The sequence below is a fragment of the Ambystoma mexicanum genome, chromosome 9 (assembly GCF_040938575.1).
Source record: "Ambystoma mexicanum isolate Mex_15411 chromosome 9, UKY_AmexF1_1, whole genome shotgun sequence".
In the NCBI taxonomy this organism is placed as follows: Eukaryota; Metazoa; Chordata; class Amphibia; order Caudata; family Ambystomatidae; genus Ambystoma; species Ambystoma mexicanum.
The window spans coordinates 585,005,813-585,025,106 of record NC_090931.1 but is presented as its reverse complement, the minus strand read 5'-3'; the positions used below and the strand labels follow the sequence as shown (position 1 = coordinate 585,025,106).

Sequence of the window (19,294 nt, the reverse complement as noted above, 5' to 3'; positions counted from 1 at the left end):
CACCAGAAAGTTCCCAGAACCTAGGGAGCCCCAGAAAGAAGATATTAAGTTATATATGCGGCATACCACAAGGATCGTGCGTATCGCCAACCCTCTATAATATTTTTACGAAGCTCCTGTTCGACCGTCTCGACAACCTGGGTGTCACATAAACAAACTATGCTGACGACACTCAGTTTCTCATCACGCTTTCAGAATGCTACGAAGAGGACTCTAAACTGACTAATGGCTTATACCTGGAGATCCAGGCATGAATGGCAGACCACAGTTTATCTCTTAATGACGAGAAAACCGAGCTGTTGCTCGTCGGCTCTCAACCATGACTAAACAAATTAGATCAGCGCTATGAATCCATCAACATTGAAATGGACTAAGAAATCAAAACCTTAGGGGTATACTTGGATTCGACTCTCTCACTAAAAAAGCAAGTGAATGCCACTGCATCCTCTACAGTTTACACAAACAAGCTGGTCAATGCATGCAAGTCTTTCCTTTCATCCAGTAGCTGCATTACCTTAGCTAGAGCACTAGTGCTCTCCAAAACTGACCACTGCAACACCCTATTACTAGGCACCTCTGAGCACAACCTGAACAAACTCCAGGTTCTTCAGAACAATGCCTTAAGAGCGGCACTGAGTATTCCCCAATCCTCCCACATCTCCACCTTCAGACAGGACGCCCATTGGCTCCCAGTACGAGACAGAATAACCTTCAGATCTCTGGTCATCACCCATAAGTGTCTATCGAACACAACTCCCAAGTACTTGGCTGTCAAATTTAACAAACGCCAATCAGATAGACCAACCAGAGCCCTGTACTCGCATTGCCTCTCCATACCCAAATTTTACTTTAAAAAAGTGGGTGGTACTAGCTTCCCGGTCCTAGCTGCCAAACAATGGAACGCTTTACCCCTGAACCTCAGAATGGAACCATAGTTCTGGACCTTCAGAGCCAATAGGCTCCACACTGAATCTGTTGATTGTCTTCACGACCATCAGTCTGGCTTTAGAGCTGCCAGAAGCACGGAAACTGCTCTCCTGAACATCTGTGAAGACCTGCTCTCCAACCTTGACTCTAACACCCCCTGTGTCCTCATCTTGCTTGATCTCTCTTCTGCCTTTGACACTATCAACCATGCCATCCTGCTTAATTGTCTCCGTGATAACCTTGGTATCACTGGTCAGGCCCTCGTGTGGCTGACTTCCTTCCTCTCTGACCAACCCTCCAAGGTCCAACTTGGGTCCTTCCTCTCTGCTATCTTTTTCTCTAACTGTGGTGTCCCTGAGGGGGTCCAACCTCTCTCCCTGGCTGTTCAACCAATACCTGGCACTCCTTGCCCACCGCATTGCCACTCTCTGCCCCAACTTTCAGTGCTATGCGGATGACACTCAGCTGATCTTCAGGCTACATTGAGCCACCTCTTCTCCTTCCCTCATCTCTCACTGTATGTCTGCTATCCAGGAGTGGGATGCCGCCAATGACCTCTGCCTTAATGCCAGTAAGACTGAGATTCTTCTCATCGGCACACCCACTCCCTCCTTTCCTGTAGCTCTCTGGCTGGCCTCTCTTGCTCTCTTCCTGCTACCACCTGCAAGGCTAAAAACCTCAGGGTTATCTTCGACTCCACACTCTCTTTCTCTCCTCACATCTCTGATGTCTCTAAGAAGTCACACTACCAGACGTGGCAAAACCATCGGGTGAGAGTGGAGAAGACAGGTGAGTGTCGACCCTTGCACTGAACGGACCACAAGTGAGTAACGGGCCAGAAGAATATATCATTTCCTGCCTATTGAATACCGAACTGAATGAAAATTCTATATTTGAAAAAACCAATACATTATGAATACCTAGATAAATGGAAACCAAGCATTGTGATAAAACCCGCACAAAGTTGAATACAAGTTGAATATCAAAGTAAATAACAATTTACCATTTAAAGTAAAGAAGGAACAAGTTACTTACCTGTAACTGTTGTTCTCTGGCATGGATTCACATGTTCATGAATATTCCCCACCGTCAGGCTGGGAATCCTCTGTAAAAGAAAAAACAGTTTCACTTTCGTTTATAAACTGTCTTTCTCTCCTAAGCCAATCACTGAGCTCTGTGTCATACTGCCCCCGCCAATGTCTGCCCTGTTCCTAAGCCCCTCCTCTGGAAGCCATCTTCAGATTTGGTAGCACGTAAAGTGGCAGTATGACCAAGAAGAGCCGCAGAGGCACAGGAGGGTGGGTTCGCATGTGAATCCATGACAGACCCATACTGGAGAACAACAGTTACAGGTAAGTAACTTGTTCCTTCTCCAGCATGGTGTCTGGCATGGATTCACATGCTCATATAAAGAATATATAGCAGTACATACATTCACAACCACGGAAGGTGGTCAGGCTCAACAGAAGCAATTCTCTTACCTCCTCATCATACTCACCTTCAAGCGAACAGGTTGCGTAGCACTGCTTGGCCGACTCTGGACTCCTCCCTAGAATCCCTATTGAGGCAGTAAAATTTTGTGAAGGTTTGTGTAGACCTCCACGTAGCAGCCCTGCAGATGTCTAGCAGGGGCACACCAGACAGGAACGCATCGTAGCAGCGATCGCTTTGGTAGAGTGGGCTCTCGGACAGCGAGACAGTGGCCGGTTTGCCAACCAGTGTATAGAGGAGGAGCCAAGTACCCCCACCTCAACCACCTCGCCCAGATTTTCTATATGTTGGGAGCCAGAGTATGAAAATCGCACAGTACCATTGGGAATGCAGATACCTAGGAGAATCCTGGAAGCAAGGTCCCCATTGAGAAAATCATACCTGCATACAAGAAAATATGATGGTCATTTAAACACGATTCCAGAAGAAGCAGAGCAAATGAATGACAAAGATGAATGGTGATGTCACACTGAGTCGAGCTGACGTACATAAAGGATGCAGAGACAAGAGAATGAAGATATTCTATAAGGCATCAAGAAAGTATCAAAGGTAAGTGACATCTTGGGATCAAGGTGAAGAGATTTGTGCTACAGAACTTATGAAGATATCAAGTCATTTTACACATGTACATATGCAAAGAAACGCAAGCAGACGAAGTAATCATGAGGCTAGCTTTATAGTGAACAAGTGAACAGATTGCGGCAAGCGCCAATGTATATATATATGTATATGGACAAATAAAGGATGGATGTTTCCACTACGTATTATAGCAGTGCTGGACTTTAAAAAGAAGACCTCATTTCCAGAGTGTCACAGTTAATAAAAGTTGAATTAACAAAATGAATCTCGTAAAGGCAAGGTTGGATGAGCCAAAGAAGCCAAGGTCTTATCAGACTGGAGTAAGCTGACATTGGATATAAGTACACTGAGAGGAAGAATTACGCTGTGACATCTGTTGATGTTTGTTGTACTCTGTGTTTTAGATAATTGATATTAAAACAGTTATCTTTTTGCCAACTACTTGAGTCGTTTTGATTATTGATGTATGAATAAAATCTGCATCCCCATCCATCTCCAGGGTATTGCTACTCATTGAAAGAGCTGGGTTAACCAGTTCAGGTGACAATGAGTGATGCAGACGACGAGCCACCTGGAAATGGAAGCCTTGGACAAAGCCTTCCCTTGATTCACAGGACCAAAGTTCAGAAAAAGATGAGAAGTCTTCTGGAAACTCTTTGTGCAGGCCCCATAAAACTTCAGCACTCGAGCCACATCCAGCAAGTGCAAAGTCCTTTCAGCCGGCGACAAAGGCGTCAGAAAAAACACAGGTAACAACAAGGCGTCGTTCAGATGAAATTCTGGCGGAACCTTGTGCATGAAGGAGGGGTGCATCCGTAGCACCACCCTCATCTCATGGAAAGTAAACTAAGGCTGCTTACAAGTCAGTGCCTGGATCTCACCTATTCTCCTGGCAGAGGTGATTGCCACGAGGAAAGATGTCTTCCAAGACAGGAACTTAAGCGGAGCTTGATGCATTGGTTCGAATGGGGCCCCCATGAGACTAGTCAGCACCATGTTGAGTTCCCACGCCGGGGGAGGTGCCTTCACCGGCAGGAACGAACAGAACAGTTCCTTGATGAACTCCTTAACTAGACAGTGCGACCAAAGAGAAGACCATCCCGGAGACCTGGTGTAGCAAGAGATAGCCACCAGATGCACTTAGATGGAGGCGTGAGCCAGCCCCGAGTTAGCCAAAGACAACAAGTACGGAAGGACTTGGGGAGCTGTGGCCTTTAGAGGATTAATCTTCTGTGACCTGCACCAAGTCGCGAAAAGCTTCCATTTGTGTCTGTAACACTTCAGAGTCGACAACGCCCTGGCCTTGGCGAGCACCTCCCTGCAGTACGCAGGCAGTTCGTAACCACCGAACTCTAATGCTGCAGGAGCCAGGCTTTCAGGTTCAGCGATCCTGAGTCATGGTGCAGGATTGCACCTCCTTCCCTGGCAAGAAGATCCGCAACCACTGGCAGCTTGACTGGAGGGGATCTGCCATGCTGAGAAGGTCTGCGTACCAGATTTGCCTCGGCCACGCAGGCGCAACGAGGATCATCCTGCACCGGTACCGTCTGAGTTGACTGATGACTCGTAGTAGCAGCGGCAAAGCACGGAACGCGTAAAGAAACAGGCCTGAGGGAACCTGCTGGCGAACCTCCGGCACTTGGTGTTCATCGCCGTCGCAAACAAATCGATCTGTAGATTGCCCCACTTGAGGAAGAGTTTGTCCACTGGATCCTGCTGAAGCTCCCACTAGTGTCAAGAACGCAGCTCCCTGTGGAGAGAGTCTGCGAAAGTGTTTGCCAGGTGAAAGGGAATGAGCACGATCCTGTCTTCGAAGCTTCCGAACATTTAGATCCAACGGGTGTCCAGGAACTCCTGGAGCGGTCGCATCTGCAATCTGCAGAGCCGGGCTAGGTAGATGCATGACAACATCATGCCGACCAGCGACTTGATGGTGCTCACTGTGGCGATCTTTAGTGCTAACAGCCGTTGCACCTTGCTAAAAATGGCTGCTATCCTCTCCTCTGGAGCTGCCAGACAGGACACCGTGTTGAGCCTGGACCCCAGGAGCAGCGCGTTCTGCGATGGAGTCAAGCAGGATTTTGCGTAGTACACCGAGAACCCCAGATCCGTCAGCATCTGGACAGTCTTCTCTGTGTGATCCGTGACAATGTCCTTCGACTTGGCCCGGAAGAGCCAGTCGTCGAGGTAAGGGTACACATGAATTACCTGAAGTCGCAGATGGGCCGCCACCGGAGCCAGGCACTGCGTAAAGACTCTGGGCGCCGACTTCAGTCCAAAGGGGAGAGCCTTCAACTGGTAATGCTTCCCTTTTATGACGAAGCGCAGGAACGTGCAATGTTTTACGTGAATGGGGACGTGGAAGTACGCATCCTCTAGATCAGATGACGACAGAAAGTCTCCCTCCAGTTGGCTGAGCATCTGCTGCAACGTGACCATCCTGAATTTCTGGGACTTGATGAACTTGATGAGTCGTCGTAGATCAAGAATGGGCCTCCAGCCCCCGGTCTTCTTTCTTACCAGAAAGTATCTTGAGTAAATTCTGGAGCCCCGGAGTCACTTCGGAAACAGCTCTATCACCCCTTTTCTTAACATGGCCTGAACTTCCAGCAGCAGGTGAGGGATGTATTGTTCCTGTTGGTCCACAGATGGTATTCGCGGACACTTTCGTTGAAACTCCAAAGTGTGTCCGTGGGCGAGAGCATCCAGCACCCATCGATCGGTGCAGATGTTCTCCCCCGCGCTGACGAAGTTCGCCAGTCGGCCTCCCGAAGGGGTACAGGGTTAGGGGCCCGACGGCTTGGCCGGTTCAGTCCTGCCTGGAGGCAGGCACGCTGCTCTGGGAGCCTTGACAATGATAGCGGCCACCTCAGAAGGCCTTGGAGAGACCCTTGTAGGCTTTCTGGGTCGTGGAACGGGAGGGTTGGCGGTAAGAGGGCAATCCACTGGCAAAACTGTTCAAAGACCTCCCTGACTTTCCTCCTGAGGGGCGAAAGGACAGACGGTGCTGCTGCAGCATGCCAAGGGCACGGGCCGTCTCTGTGTAGGCTTTGATGGCCTGAAGAGATTCGTCGACTGCCTTGCCGAAAAGATTGTTTCTGTCGAAACGGCATGTCCAGGACCCTCATCTGGACCTCATGTCTGAAGTTGCTGGCCTTCAGTCAGCCACGACGACAGAGGCAAACCCCGTTTGCCATCTGGTGGAACCCTGTGTCCGCAATGTCCAGGGCCGCGGTGATGGTGTGGTCCGACGCCACCTCACCCTCCTGAAGTATCTCAATTTCCTCTACACGTTTGTCCTCAGAGAGGAAATCCAGGATCAGCGCCATCTTGTACCATAGCTCCCGGTTGTACCTGGCCAGGAACACTAAGACGTTGGAATCGACCGTTGTCACCACTGAGTAAATGACATTCTGTGCCACAGCGTCCAATTTCTCCTCCTCGCCGTCCAGGGGAGCAGAAGTTGACGACGATGGATTGGATGATTTCTTCCTTGCCGCAGCCGAGACATCAGAGTCCGGCGAAGGTTGCCACCACAGACATTTGGGCGCAGACTCCAGCAAACAATACTTCTTCTATAGCCGGTCCCTCTTTGCCGGGGCAAAGGAGGGGTTCTTCAGAAGTGCCAGCCCCTCATCCCAGACGCTGTCCAGGAGCCTAACTGACAGAATACTCTTCCTCTTTGCCTTCCGGCATTGGTACAGGAAGCCTTCCTTTTTCTTCTCTTCCGGGGTGAGCTGAAAAAGTTCTGACGCATGGGCAATCATGGAGTGGAAGGATCCCACCTCGTCCGGCAGGGAAGCCCTTGATGGCAGAGAGAGACCACCGTCGTTGTCTGTCGTAGCCGTTTACGTCCCTGTGTCCCTACGGGGGAAGGCAGTGACAGTTGGAGCGGAGGCATAGGGTGCCTCCTCCTCTTTTTCGGTGGTAGTGGCCCTGGTGTCAACGGGGTCGTTTCTGGTGGTGCTGTCGGCATCCTCCTCTGAATCGCCGACACCAGTATGTGGAGGGTCGGGAGAATATCCTGCAACAGATCTCTGGGGAGAGCCTGGGGGACAGGGTCGCTGGGCCCACTGTCTGTCATCGCCCACTACCACGCAGTCGCTGCCTCCGGCAGGCTACACATCGACGTTCCTGTCGTCGTCATCACCCATCCCCTCCGGGATGTGTGGACGGAAACAACCTCTTCCTCATCGGACAAAGAAATATGCGTGCCCTGTAGCTCTTCCACGCCCCCCTTTCTTTGGTTCTTGAGGGGTCGGTCTCGGGCTGAGGTCCGGCATCCTCTTATCCGAAGTCTTCTCCGCTGGTCTGGCCGAAGCCTCCCATCTGGGAGGGAGCACCACCCTGGCCGCCATTGGGGTACCCTGGACCGGGTTAGTCCCTTTCACCTTCGAGAGGGCAGCAGCAACCATCTCGATAGAAGAGGAGGTCTTGGCCTGGATCACCTCCTTAGCTGGCAGGACGGACACCTTGTCCTGCTTGGCCTTCTCAGGTTTCTCACGTAGCTTCCCCGGGGTAGCTGACTTTCTCTTCAATGATGGCTGGAGAGGGAGGCTGATGGGGACGATAAATGCGCCCTGACCGTTGCGGGACCTGCTTGCGCGGCAATCCTGGCGGAAGCGGACTCGCAAGGCCTGGCCTTGTCTTGGGCCCCCATGGATGGAGCACCCTCAAAGGATTTAGCAGCCCACTCTGGTTGGCCGGATCTGGATGAGGCATGCCTCTGTGGACCACACGGGGTAGAGGCCTTGGCATTGAGCCAGGTCGCCAGTCGGACGTGCCGGTCCTTCATCGTGCACTTGGAGAAGGCACAGCAGATTACACAATCTTCTTCCTTGTGGGTCGGGTGTAGACAATTCAGGCACTGGGAATGCTTGTTGTCTATGAAAACATTCCGCAAACCGCAGATGGTGCCGAGCTTGAAGAGGGAAGCTCTGTCCTTCCCCTCCGACATGATTGGGCGCGGTGTAGGCCTGATGGGTTTCTGGAAACTTCCAAGAAGAAAACACTTGACGATTTAAGCTCTTGAGGGGCGATGAAAGATGCCAAAAAACGTATCCCTGTTAATCCGATGGATAAACGAGGGCGCACACATGCTCGATTGAACAAAAACCTTTTTCCTACCGAAAAAGCTTGAAAAAGCAGAAAGCTCGAAGAGCGAAACGCGAGGACTCCCAACACTTGAACGTGCAGTTAAAATCTGAACATGGCTGCCAGAGGAGGGGCTTAGGGAGAGGGCAGTCATTGATGGGGGGGCAGTATGACCCAGAGCTCAGTGATTGGTTTGGGAGAGAAAGACAGTTTATAAATGAAAGTGAAACTGTTTTTTCATTTACCGAGGATTCCCAGCCTGAAGGCGGAGAATATTCATGAGCATGTGAATCCCTGCCAGACCCTATGCTGGAGAACTATACATTTAATACTGAACTTAATTTACCCACATAAGAGAACCTTGAACTTTGAGAGGAAAAGTGAACTTTAAAACATATGTGGCACACTAAATCAACCCAAATCTGGAACTCAAAAAGATAAAGATTAAAAGAAGCCAAACAATGAACATTAATGAATGAATACAGTGTGACAAAGCTACAATTGGGCAACGGGTGTGTGATACATGGTGGTAGAAGGCCAGGGAGAAGCCAGAGGAATACAAGAATATAGCCCAGGTCAAAAGCCCAATAGAAGAGCCCAGGGACCTGGTTGCGTGACCTGTGATGGGTGGACTGTATAGTCTGACAACTGCGCCTAAACCAGAGAGCCTTAGATGGTGAAATCTAAGAACATCGTAAGACATGCCAAACAAAGTCAATGCAAAGGAGCTGGCATGGCTAGCCAGAAAAGGGGCAAGTGGGCCTGGTGGTTTTTGTTAAAGATTTTTGAAGAGACTAAGACAAGCAGAAATCCACTAGTTGACTTGAGCCGAAGTCTCAATACCCCTTTTGTTTGGATTGTGGTGCTTGAAACTTGGGGAAGGGAACCCCAAGGATTGGGGCTGAACTACATCACGTTGAACTGGAGAAAGGCGAACTTTGAGCCTTTTTCATGGAACCTTGTTGTGCTTGGGGGAGGGAAGCTGCACCGAAGCTGTGAGCTAAAAGATGCTCAGAGTAAAATACAGTTTCATTTGACTTTGACATACATCCGTACACATTGCTTCATTATAGTTGTGAGGGCAAGGATAGGTTTTGGAAACAGACAGACTTTTAAGTTAACTCTTTTACGCAGACTTTCCTTCGTTTTTTTCCAGTTGGAAAACCCCACCTTAGCGTAGGGCAAGCTAGGCCTTCAAGCATCCTGACATTTAAGTTAATAAATATTCTTCTGTTTAAACTTGAAATCTGTTGTCTGTGTCGTACTTCATGATGCCTTCACACTACATAAAAGGTATGTATAGTTCTCAGTTGAGCAACTGTTTACTGCGTATTCCTTTAAAAACATAATGCTGTGTAGACTGCCACACAAAGTAAATATTTAAGTAATACCTATAAACTAGGTTTGTGTATATGCTAATTAAATTCATGGGAGGCGCAATTTATGTATTTAAAATTAATTTTCAAGTCATGTGTGGATCAGTCAAAGAGAAGCTCTATTTTGGTAAGTGTTGAGGACTGTAACGAGAAAGCATGATGAGTGGTAATGCATAGATCACTTAATGGTAGCTCTCATTGTAATGAGTCCTACTCTAACTAATCACAAACCTTAGGATGCTTTCCTCCCACTCTTATGATCAGCATGGCCATCAGTCTATCTGGCTGTTCCATGAGTACACAATGAGGGATTTGAAGCTATACAAACAAGTATAGTTGGATGGAGTGGGGGTATTAATTTTATATAATTTAAGAACAGGGGAAGGTATCAGTCTCATGAATGAGGCCCAATGTCAATTTTCTAATAACTGTGAATAGGAGAAGAGTTACACTCTGTAATGAAAAGACCTATAAAGTAATCCATGCATTATATATTACAATCCATGCACTTAGTCCATGTCACAGAGTTTAGCTTTTACAGTGTGCAGTTAGAGTTTATTTAAGAATATTACCGTATTAAATGTTTACTTACCAACAGGATGCTTGGCTACAGATCGAGTTGTAGCATATTTCAAATTGGGATGTTCAATAAGAAACACCGGACACGGTTCTGGTGCTAGAGCACTCTGAAAGAATTGGCCAAATGTGAGTATGCATATTCCTTTTCACTTTAGTCTCTTACATTTATAAATGTTAAACATATGCGGTGGAATCAAAAATATTATACTTGCGGTAAAATACTGCCTGTAAAATGTGCTTATAAAATACAATAGCATCAGTATCAACTGGATTTACATACAGCACACTGCTGCATGAGCCTGGTTGCTTGATTGCATGGAGCAGTTCCTTTGCTTCAATGACAAAAATACATTTATAGAGCCGCATATGTGAGCTAGAAAATAAAATACTCCTAGGTATTATTTCAGAGGCCTGGTTCTCGCCTGACATCAACGGATTAAACAAAAGCTTGTAAACTAAGACATATAGAACGCTGGAGAACAGGTGTCAGTATTATCCAATTCAATAGTACTCATTTTGTCAATCTTAAAGGGATGAATATCTTCTGTGAGATGTGTGTTTGTGTTGCCAGCAGGTTGCAGAAAGGTTGTGTCAACAGACGGATTACCCAGAGTGCTACCTCACTGGGTATTATACACTACGAAAACATCCCCAGGAGGCCAGCAATTTTGATGAAGATAATTCAAAGTACCACAACATCAGTATGGAAGAATCTGAGTCATCTGCCTTTAAAAGTAGAAACTTACTGAGGAACCTATTCTTGTTAGGGTTTCCCTACAAATGGACCTCAGCGCCCTTTTGGTATAGCTGTTAGACAACCTTTCACGGTCGCATGGGATTGTAACAACGGAGTTCCGGCTCCTCTACTCCGTTTTGACTTAAACAAAAACTCTTTGGTTACTTTGAATTTCTCTCATGCGCCCCTGTTGTTCAAGAAGAAGAAAATAATGACCCTCCTTCTCTGTGTTTTTAGTAAAAGATTTATATCTTTTATCCGAACATTTTGTTATACTCTTTACAGTGCCCTTTGTAATAACACGTGTTTCGACAAATACATCGTCTTTTTCAAATCAGGGCTAATGGTTCCAGTTCAGATCTCCTATTTCTTAGATTAGTCTCAATCACGGGTTGCGGTTATACCCTAGTTTTACTGGTTTGGATTTGAAAAATAAAGTTTTCGGTCATGGGTTAAATCCCTTGAGCAGCGTGTCTCGTTCCAAAAAGTCCTGACTAAGAAATAGGAGATCTGAACTGGAACCATTAGCCCAAAGAGTTTTTTGCCTTTAAAAGTAACCCCTGTTTGCCAGGCTTGTGACAACACTGAAAGAGTGATTGGCCTTGCCCAGTCTTGCCTTTAAATGTAAAACACTCTCGTTCTCACTGTAACTGTACTCGTCTGCCCTTCACCTGTGGCAAGAATGCCCTGAGTACTAACTCTAGTGCTCCTAGTTCCAGCCACTTTATGTGTATTCTCTTTTCTTTCTCTGACCACAAACTCTTGATTGACAGCATTCCCGTAAGGGCATCTCAGCCGCCCAGAAATGCCTCTGTAACTAATATGATTTGTGGCTGTGGCACTTGCTATCTCATTCCTTTGGACTTATTGTCCCAGACTGTTCTCCTTTACCACACCTGTTTTATTTGCTTCGTGATCAGGAGCACATTACTCTATTGACTGGTGGCTTTTAACCACTACAGCTGGAGGTCATCTTGCAATGCTTTCAATTACGGAGGATTTCTATTTGTTTACCGAGAGGCCTAAAAGTTAAAATATCCACCAATATTCAGTGTTCGCCTGATGTTCTTGGTGGTTTCTCTCAGCTCAATATGACTTACATAATTAGTAGACTAACCTTTTCCTATGTTGCAGAAATCGCCCTGCTGCTCACCAGGGCAAACATGGTTCCTGGAAGACCTGGCCGCTATGCAGCATTCATGTCTAACAGGCTCCAATGCAGTTTGCTACATCCTTCTCGCCATGCACACCTTCCAACATGGTGGCTGCGATACGCAGACACCATATCCAAAATGGCAGACTTGGATTTTTGGTTGCCTACATTCCACTGTGACCATTTCTTTGGCATCTCTGCTTCTGCGAGTATGCCTTTATGTGCTTGTTTCCTTGAGTAGTGCTTCTTGAACATCTCCTGCCATCTGCTACTATTTTTGAAAGTTTTTTTCTCTAACGTCTCTTGCTCCTGTTATTCCTTCCTTTCCTGCCTGCACTGTTGCATATAAACGTACCTTGAAGACTGGCCTGCCTTATCTATGGGATCCTGTAGACCCTACTACTTGCCATGCTTCGGGTTCCTTCTGGAAGCCTGAAGCTGCACCAGAGGGGTTGTTCTATTTTGGGGGTTCCCCTCAGGGTCTGGCGCCCATCTTTGGGGTCACCCGTCTTGTGGGTTTATCTCACGGAGTTGCTGCCTTGGAAGAATGGCGGCCACGGTTCAGCAAACGAAGACCAAGACTCCCAAGGTGAGTCCTGTGCTTTATACTATGAAACTGTTTAAATTGATCAATACACCAATTACGAATATTGTTTCACTGAAGTAATGGTTCTCACTTCCATAATACATATTGCTACCAAAATTAACAAACAAATTGTTGCTTTTTAGTGCACATCATACAGTGATTTTCATTCCATCTTAATTTTGGTCATCATTGCTGACACTAATAAGAACACCACAAATACTAATGCGCCCCTGCACTCCAAACGGCAGATACATTTACTAGGCCTTGCTGTCCAATGGAGCCGCCCCTTTTTTTAACGTTAAACTTTAACCCTAGCACATCAACTATTTTCTGCATGTTATCAACAATCAAGTGAAACCGAACTCCATGCACTTCAGATAAATCACTGCAAATGTGTTCATCCAAACCTTCCTCAAACTAAGCATTAGTAGCCTCATTTCGTTACCTCCCTCCCCTACATTCTCCGACCTTCTTCCCTCCATTCCTTAATGTCATGGTTCTCAGATTACAGTAAATGCAAAAAGAAATTAGGATTTCTTTTCATGCATACATGGAGGTAACTTCAGACATTCGTAACAGGAATGTGTACATCCCGCTTTAGAAGTATTGGGTATATTTTTCAAACCTCATTTTCCAGACACACTAACATTGTATTAATTTAATTTCTTTAACAAAATGGCTTCACTCTCCACTGCTTGCATTTGTGTACAAGGTACACTTCAACCAATTGTGAAGAGCTCAATAAAATAAAGAGTGGACAAATGAAATACAAGGTAAAATAAATAATTTTTTTAGACATTAGGAAGGTTTCCAGTATTGGGCTTTGTGTCGTCAGGGGCGCATCAGCGGGGGTCTTCCAATTGTATGCAAATATCTCTTTGCAGTAGGCCCAACAGCATGCAATGTCACTGTCTCTTCTCCAAGATGCTTGAGCAGTTCTGACCCCTGATCCCAGCATGCAGTGCAATGAATGTTTAATTTGCAAGATGCCCAATGAGTCCTGACCCCTGCACTCTTCATGAAAAGTAATCAATGTTTGCTTTCCAGGATGCTTGCAGAGATTTGACTCCTGGGTTGTATGTCAACTCCCTCACTGTTGACAATTGTGCCGACTGCTGCCCGATAAGTTCTTCGCAACACACCAGCCTCCCACATATTCAAGACTTCTTATCCCCTGCCCAGATTCCTTCCTGCTCGTCTCTGGCATCACAGTGTACTTTGTTTTTCAATCCCTCCGTCACCCTTCCTACTCCAGTACCCTGGGTTTCAATGCCTCACTCTACCAAACTCTACACTCCTGGCTCTTACCCATTCCCTGCTGACTCACCTCCGTACTTACCTCTGCCATCCTGAAGCTGCGCTGATCTGGGCTTTCAGTTGATCCTCTCTGCTCCAGTATTTTCTAATTGCTTTCCTCAGCACCTTCCTTTGCTTCGGGGAGGAGCTCCCCCTGCCCAGCCCACCACACTCCCCCCTGACAGGCAACCTGGCGACCTGGTTCAAAGTGCCATGTGCACATGAATACCTCATCTGATCAAACCCTCCTTCTTGCAAGGGAGGGCTTGACATTCCTCAAAAAGGTTTCCCTTCAAATTGTAATATTCAAACTTGTAATAGTAAATGGACTCCTGTACTCAGCATTGTAATCCTTTTGTAGTCTCTAGCAGCCTGATCTAGGAACTTGTCCTTTATGTTCTAGAGGTTTGTCTTTCTCCACAAGCTTTAGGGGTGTGCGCTCAAAGTCCCAGCATCCAAATATCCTTTTCGATTTTGCTTCCCCATGCGATCTAGGGTCTGGCACTTAAAGTCTCAACATGCAGCAGCACTTATCAGTTTGTCTTTCTAAGTGTGCTCTGAGGGCTGACACTCGAAGTCCCAACATGGAGAATGTTGTGCGCTAGGGATTTGCAGTCAAAGTTCTGCCATGCAGAAACCCTTGTCAGTAGGAGTTTCACATTGTACTCTCAGTGGATAACTTGCTTGTCTTTGTTCTTGGTCAGTCACGCCAGTTTTGACCATACATCAATGGGCTCACCCTTACACCCTGTTCAGACTGTCATCTTCTCAGCCACTTTAGTTTTGTTCTCCTGATTTGGCTCACACATGTGTACTACGAGAGCAACATGGTATGGCCCGGTTGGGTCATGCCTCTCCTTTCCGTCTTGCTCTGCCCTGTTCTCAGGGTCACTCTGCTCTGATTCATTCTGGCTGGCGTTTTCTCCTTGGCCACAGTAGCTCTGCCCCAGCAGCTCAGGTAGCACTCTTGTCCACTCTTAGCATTGCTCTGATCTGGTCAGTTCCATCAGGGGGTCTCTCCCTGTCCTTGCTACTGCTCCACAACTCCATATCAGACATCAAGTAGGCTTTCTTGTCTCATCCTCCCTACTCTGACTCTCCATAGTTCTCCAAGCATTTCTCATAATCTCCCATAATCTCAAAGGTGGTGCACCTGTCGGCAACTCCATGCTTGGGGCAGACTTAAGTCATACCACAATTCTGCCCTTTTCTTCTCCTAACCTTTTCAGCTTGTCGCAGTACTGCTCTCCATGTCACCTGATCTGGGAAAGAGATAAAACATAGTTTTGATTGGAATTCCCAGTTTTTCCACCTCACTTCCTTGCACAATTTATAACAGCATTAAAGAGATACAGCTATACAGCGTAAAATACATGTTGACTTATTCTTTGTTTGAACGGCACACTAGGTATAGTGAGACAGTCTATGAAGACTGGACTCGGCAAGAATCAATGTGATCACCACGCCACTCATAATGTCGACAATTAAATTGCTGACTCATTATGGTGCAGCGCAGTGATCTCATAGATCACTGTCTCCTGCATTCCCATACCCACCTCCCCCCCATTACCCACTTACCTGTTTGGCGGCACACCATTAAGTGTGCTGCCGTCTCTCCTCCGACCTTGCCGCGTCAGTTCTTGGCCCCTGGCGTCGCAGGGCCCTTTTTAATTTTTTTTAATTGTCCCCTGCTACCATCTAATGGAAGCCAGGGGCCACCCCGCAACCCCTGACCCCCCACAACACCGACAAAGAGGAACGAAGGACACCCTGCAACTTCCGCTCCCATCAGTCGGTGTAGTGGGGGGGGGGGTCGCATTTCATTACCAGGCAAAGGCGTGGTTATGAACAAGTCGGATTTTTGGGGACGACATTTTGGTATCATTCCCTCTGCAATGCCTGTGGTGTTGTAGTGTGGCAACCCTTGCCAATGGTATGACGTTCATTCATCTGCAGATTATTTTTCAATTCGTTTTTTGCCAAATATGTTTGGGGAAAGAAATTCATCAATAGATATAGGGGGCTAGGGGTTGTAAGGGTATATAAGGAATGGGGGGTTGGAAATACACTTTAAACTATAGGAGAGGAAGGTTTGAGGTCCCCCCAAAACATCTTTCTATGAGTTTTTCAGAGAAACAAATCCACAAAAAATTATGGAAAAATAATTAGGTGATGAAGGGACATAGAACCCTTGCCAACAGCAGGCAACAGTCCAGTGACAAAATCCAGTGAGTAACCGGACAAGAGATTAAGCCCCTAGTGATGGTGCATCTGCTGTGACAGTGATAGAAGGATGCATAACTTAATCCACAGGTGAAGTACAGGTAGTGAAAAGTCCAGGATACAGAGGGCTGTCAAGAGTTCTGAAGGAGTCTGCGGTGAAGTAGTCTTCAAGGTTATGCCCCGGTCATTTTGTACCGAGGCAGGAGTGGAGATGTTCAGATCTCGTGCTTCAGTGCAGTAGTACGAGTGACAGAGGTTGGAACGCTGCCCAGGGAGCTCCAAGCTGGGTAGAGTGGCCAGTGGTAATGTGCGCGGAGTGATGCCAAATGGCAATGAGGAACCAAGGATACAAGCATGGAACTATTAAGTGGGGGGAAAAGAGTTTATGGAAGAGAGCACGGGAGTAAACGTGGAGAACACAGAAGAACAAGAGACAAGCAACTTCCATCCTGTCCAGACCCTCTAAATCTTCATGAGGCCATTTTCTCTATCCTACTTCCCACACAGGCAGATATCTTGAGGTGTTTCCCCCCCATGTCACTGCGATACCTGTGAGTAAATTGTACATAGTCCCTATTTCCTTGCTCTCTTGAAGTTTTTTGCACCCCTAGTCCCGACTGGATTTACGTACTCTTTTACACTCTATTATTTAGGCACTAAGGCCTATAAACCATGTCACACCTGTACCCGATACTTTCTCGCAGGACCTCATTGGTGCCGCAATGTATATATGCAGATCTTATTATCAAGTCGGTCATAGGCATTTCAGTGTCTTGATTGACCACGTATCACGATTGGGTGTAAGTAGGTCCTCTGAGGTATCCACACATATGAGTACTATTGTAACCACATTCTCATTCACAATAACGGGCTGAACATGATAATTTTATATTCATGTCAATAGAAGCACGTCATAATATGCGTTATAGAAGTGCAACCATACATACGCTGCGTCCAAAATGGCTGCTGCGACTCTCCACAGCAACGCATACAGAACGGCACTTCTCAGCAGACCTTACTCGGCCAGCTCCAGGTATGTTCACAGCCTTTACCTGATGCTCAGACAACATTTAATTGCTTTATCCTCAAAACATTTGTCTTAACTATTGTAACCAGAGCAAAGCCATGGCACCATTAGTTTTCTATTGCACCTTTCATCTTAATTAGCCTCCCAGGTTCCTCCTGGCTGGAAAGCTTGTCTGTCACATTTTCTTGTTTCCTGCATTTAATCTAGTTACAATTTACCCTGTATCTAACTGGTATACATAATGACTTTCAGCATCATTACAGAGCCATATCAGAAGTTCTGATGGTTCATTGCCACGATCTGATTATTGTGTTATCAATAATCTCACTCCCAATATTAGCCACTGCCATATCCATCTCTGCCATCCAGGTCTTTGAGCGGTGCGCCTGTGACCTTATCCGCCATAGTGATCTCATTGACTATTACATGCATACAGTGATCACACTTAACTAGCCCCTCTAATAGATTTCATCTCTATATTCTTGCCCCCAGACTAATGGTATTGCAATCAATCAGGATAATACTGCCAGCAGGAGTTATGCTCCAGCCACCTATGTTACTTAACCAAGGTAAGCTTGCTCAGCTACGGCTTCACGCATCCATCCCGGACCTTGACTATGTTCGCTATTCCGCATGTACTTTTAATTCCTAGGCCAGGAGTTCAATCCTCCATTAGTAATGCACTTACTAAACACACACTCATATTTTCTCTATTAGACCCTTGTACACCCACCAGATTGGACCAAGAGTATTCTTAGTTTAATTGTAACCTCAATGATTCATTCCAAAAAGCCATATCAAAATTGGTAAGCCAAGTCCTCCATGCCAGGAGCATCACATCTTTGTACCTTATACTGTGCCCACTTGGGCCAATTGGCTGATCAAAGCACTAATTGGTTCTCTTGTTTTCTCTTTTTCCTTTGTCTCTCTCCCTCGCCCTAGTATCATTTGATCCCAGCATTGGGATGGAAATCGATGACTGTCTGTGACTTTACACATTATGGAATGATGATAAGATCCAATTGTCATAACTATGATGATTTATGCTCTTGTCAATATGTATTATGATCTATGCTTCACTATTGACCTACACATCCCTGGTAATGGGGATTCTTTCACTTAGGACACATATTTTGGGTGATGTGCGTGATTCTAACACAGGTTTTGTAGATCATGCTTACCTCAGCCTTGACAAAGACCCGTGAGGGTCAAAACACGTGTTGGCTGCAGCATTAAATCCATTGCACACAATTTCGAGTGTTCTCTTGTCTTTTAGAATTTAAATAGTCATGTTATAATCTGTTATCACCCAGCGCTTGTGATAAGGGATCTTTCTTGTACTATTGGATTTACATAGCACAACCCTAGCTATCAAGCAACCGAGCACTGTACAAAAAGCAGGGGGAGGAATACAGAGAGAGAACACCAGGGAGAGCCAGGAGAATGAGGCAAATTAAATAAGTTTGATTTCTTTTAATGTCATTTTTTATATGTATTTGAAAAAGTCAGATCTTGTCAGAAGGCATGTGGAGTGCTACACAAATTACAGATACAACCAATCCAAGAATAAATACAAATACCTAAGAAACAAAAATATGATGATGAATAAAATGTACATAAAACATTATACTCCCGTCCCTACCAGAACAAAAAGGAAACAAGTACAGCACTAGCTATTGATCTACTTCAAGCAGTACAATGGGGAAATGCACACACATGTGTAGCTCTCCGAAAGTCTTTGCGCCGCTTGTTTGAATTTTGGCAGGGTCCTTTCAGACGTTAATCCTTTTGTAGGTGATAACATGAGTACCATTAAGTTGGATGATAACAACACCTGTTACTTAAAATGCAGTGAAAATAACCTGCAAAAGCTCAACCTTAAGACTAGTAAAGTGCTTGCAAAAGTAAACACTTCAATTGAATAAATATATTTCTCTTAGTTTATAGGGACCTGTGTCCATGGCCCATGTAGGCACTGTTCAGGGCCACACTTTAGCTAAATTCTGGCTGCACCACTGATTACTGTATCATCCTGGGGTGTGAGCTCTGACAATTCTGAATCACCAGGGGAACAGAGGATTGGCATACACGAATCCTACTGACCAAGCAATCAAAAGGTCTTTCTCTAAACACCTCTTGTTTTGGAACCTATGTGTGAAGTCTCTGCATGTTTTTGTTTCCCATCTAAGCGAAAAGGTCTAGTTCTGATACTCCACACTCTGCAAAA

General features: G+C 46.1%; 1 protein-coding gene across 1 annotated transcript in view; it reads right to left on the bottom strand.

Moving 5' to 3' along the window:
- ASPA (aspartoacylase) overlaps positions 1-19,294 on the bottom strand; it is a 336,193-nt gene that overhangs the window by 167,592 nt on the left and 149,307 nt on the right. Inside the window, exon 3 of the mRNA XM_069615192.1 lies at positions 10,060-10,153. Coding sequence (XP_069471293.1) covers positions 10,060-10,153 — 94 coding nt within the window. The remainder of the gene's footprint in view (positions 1-10,059; positions 10,154-19,294) is intronic.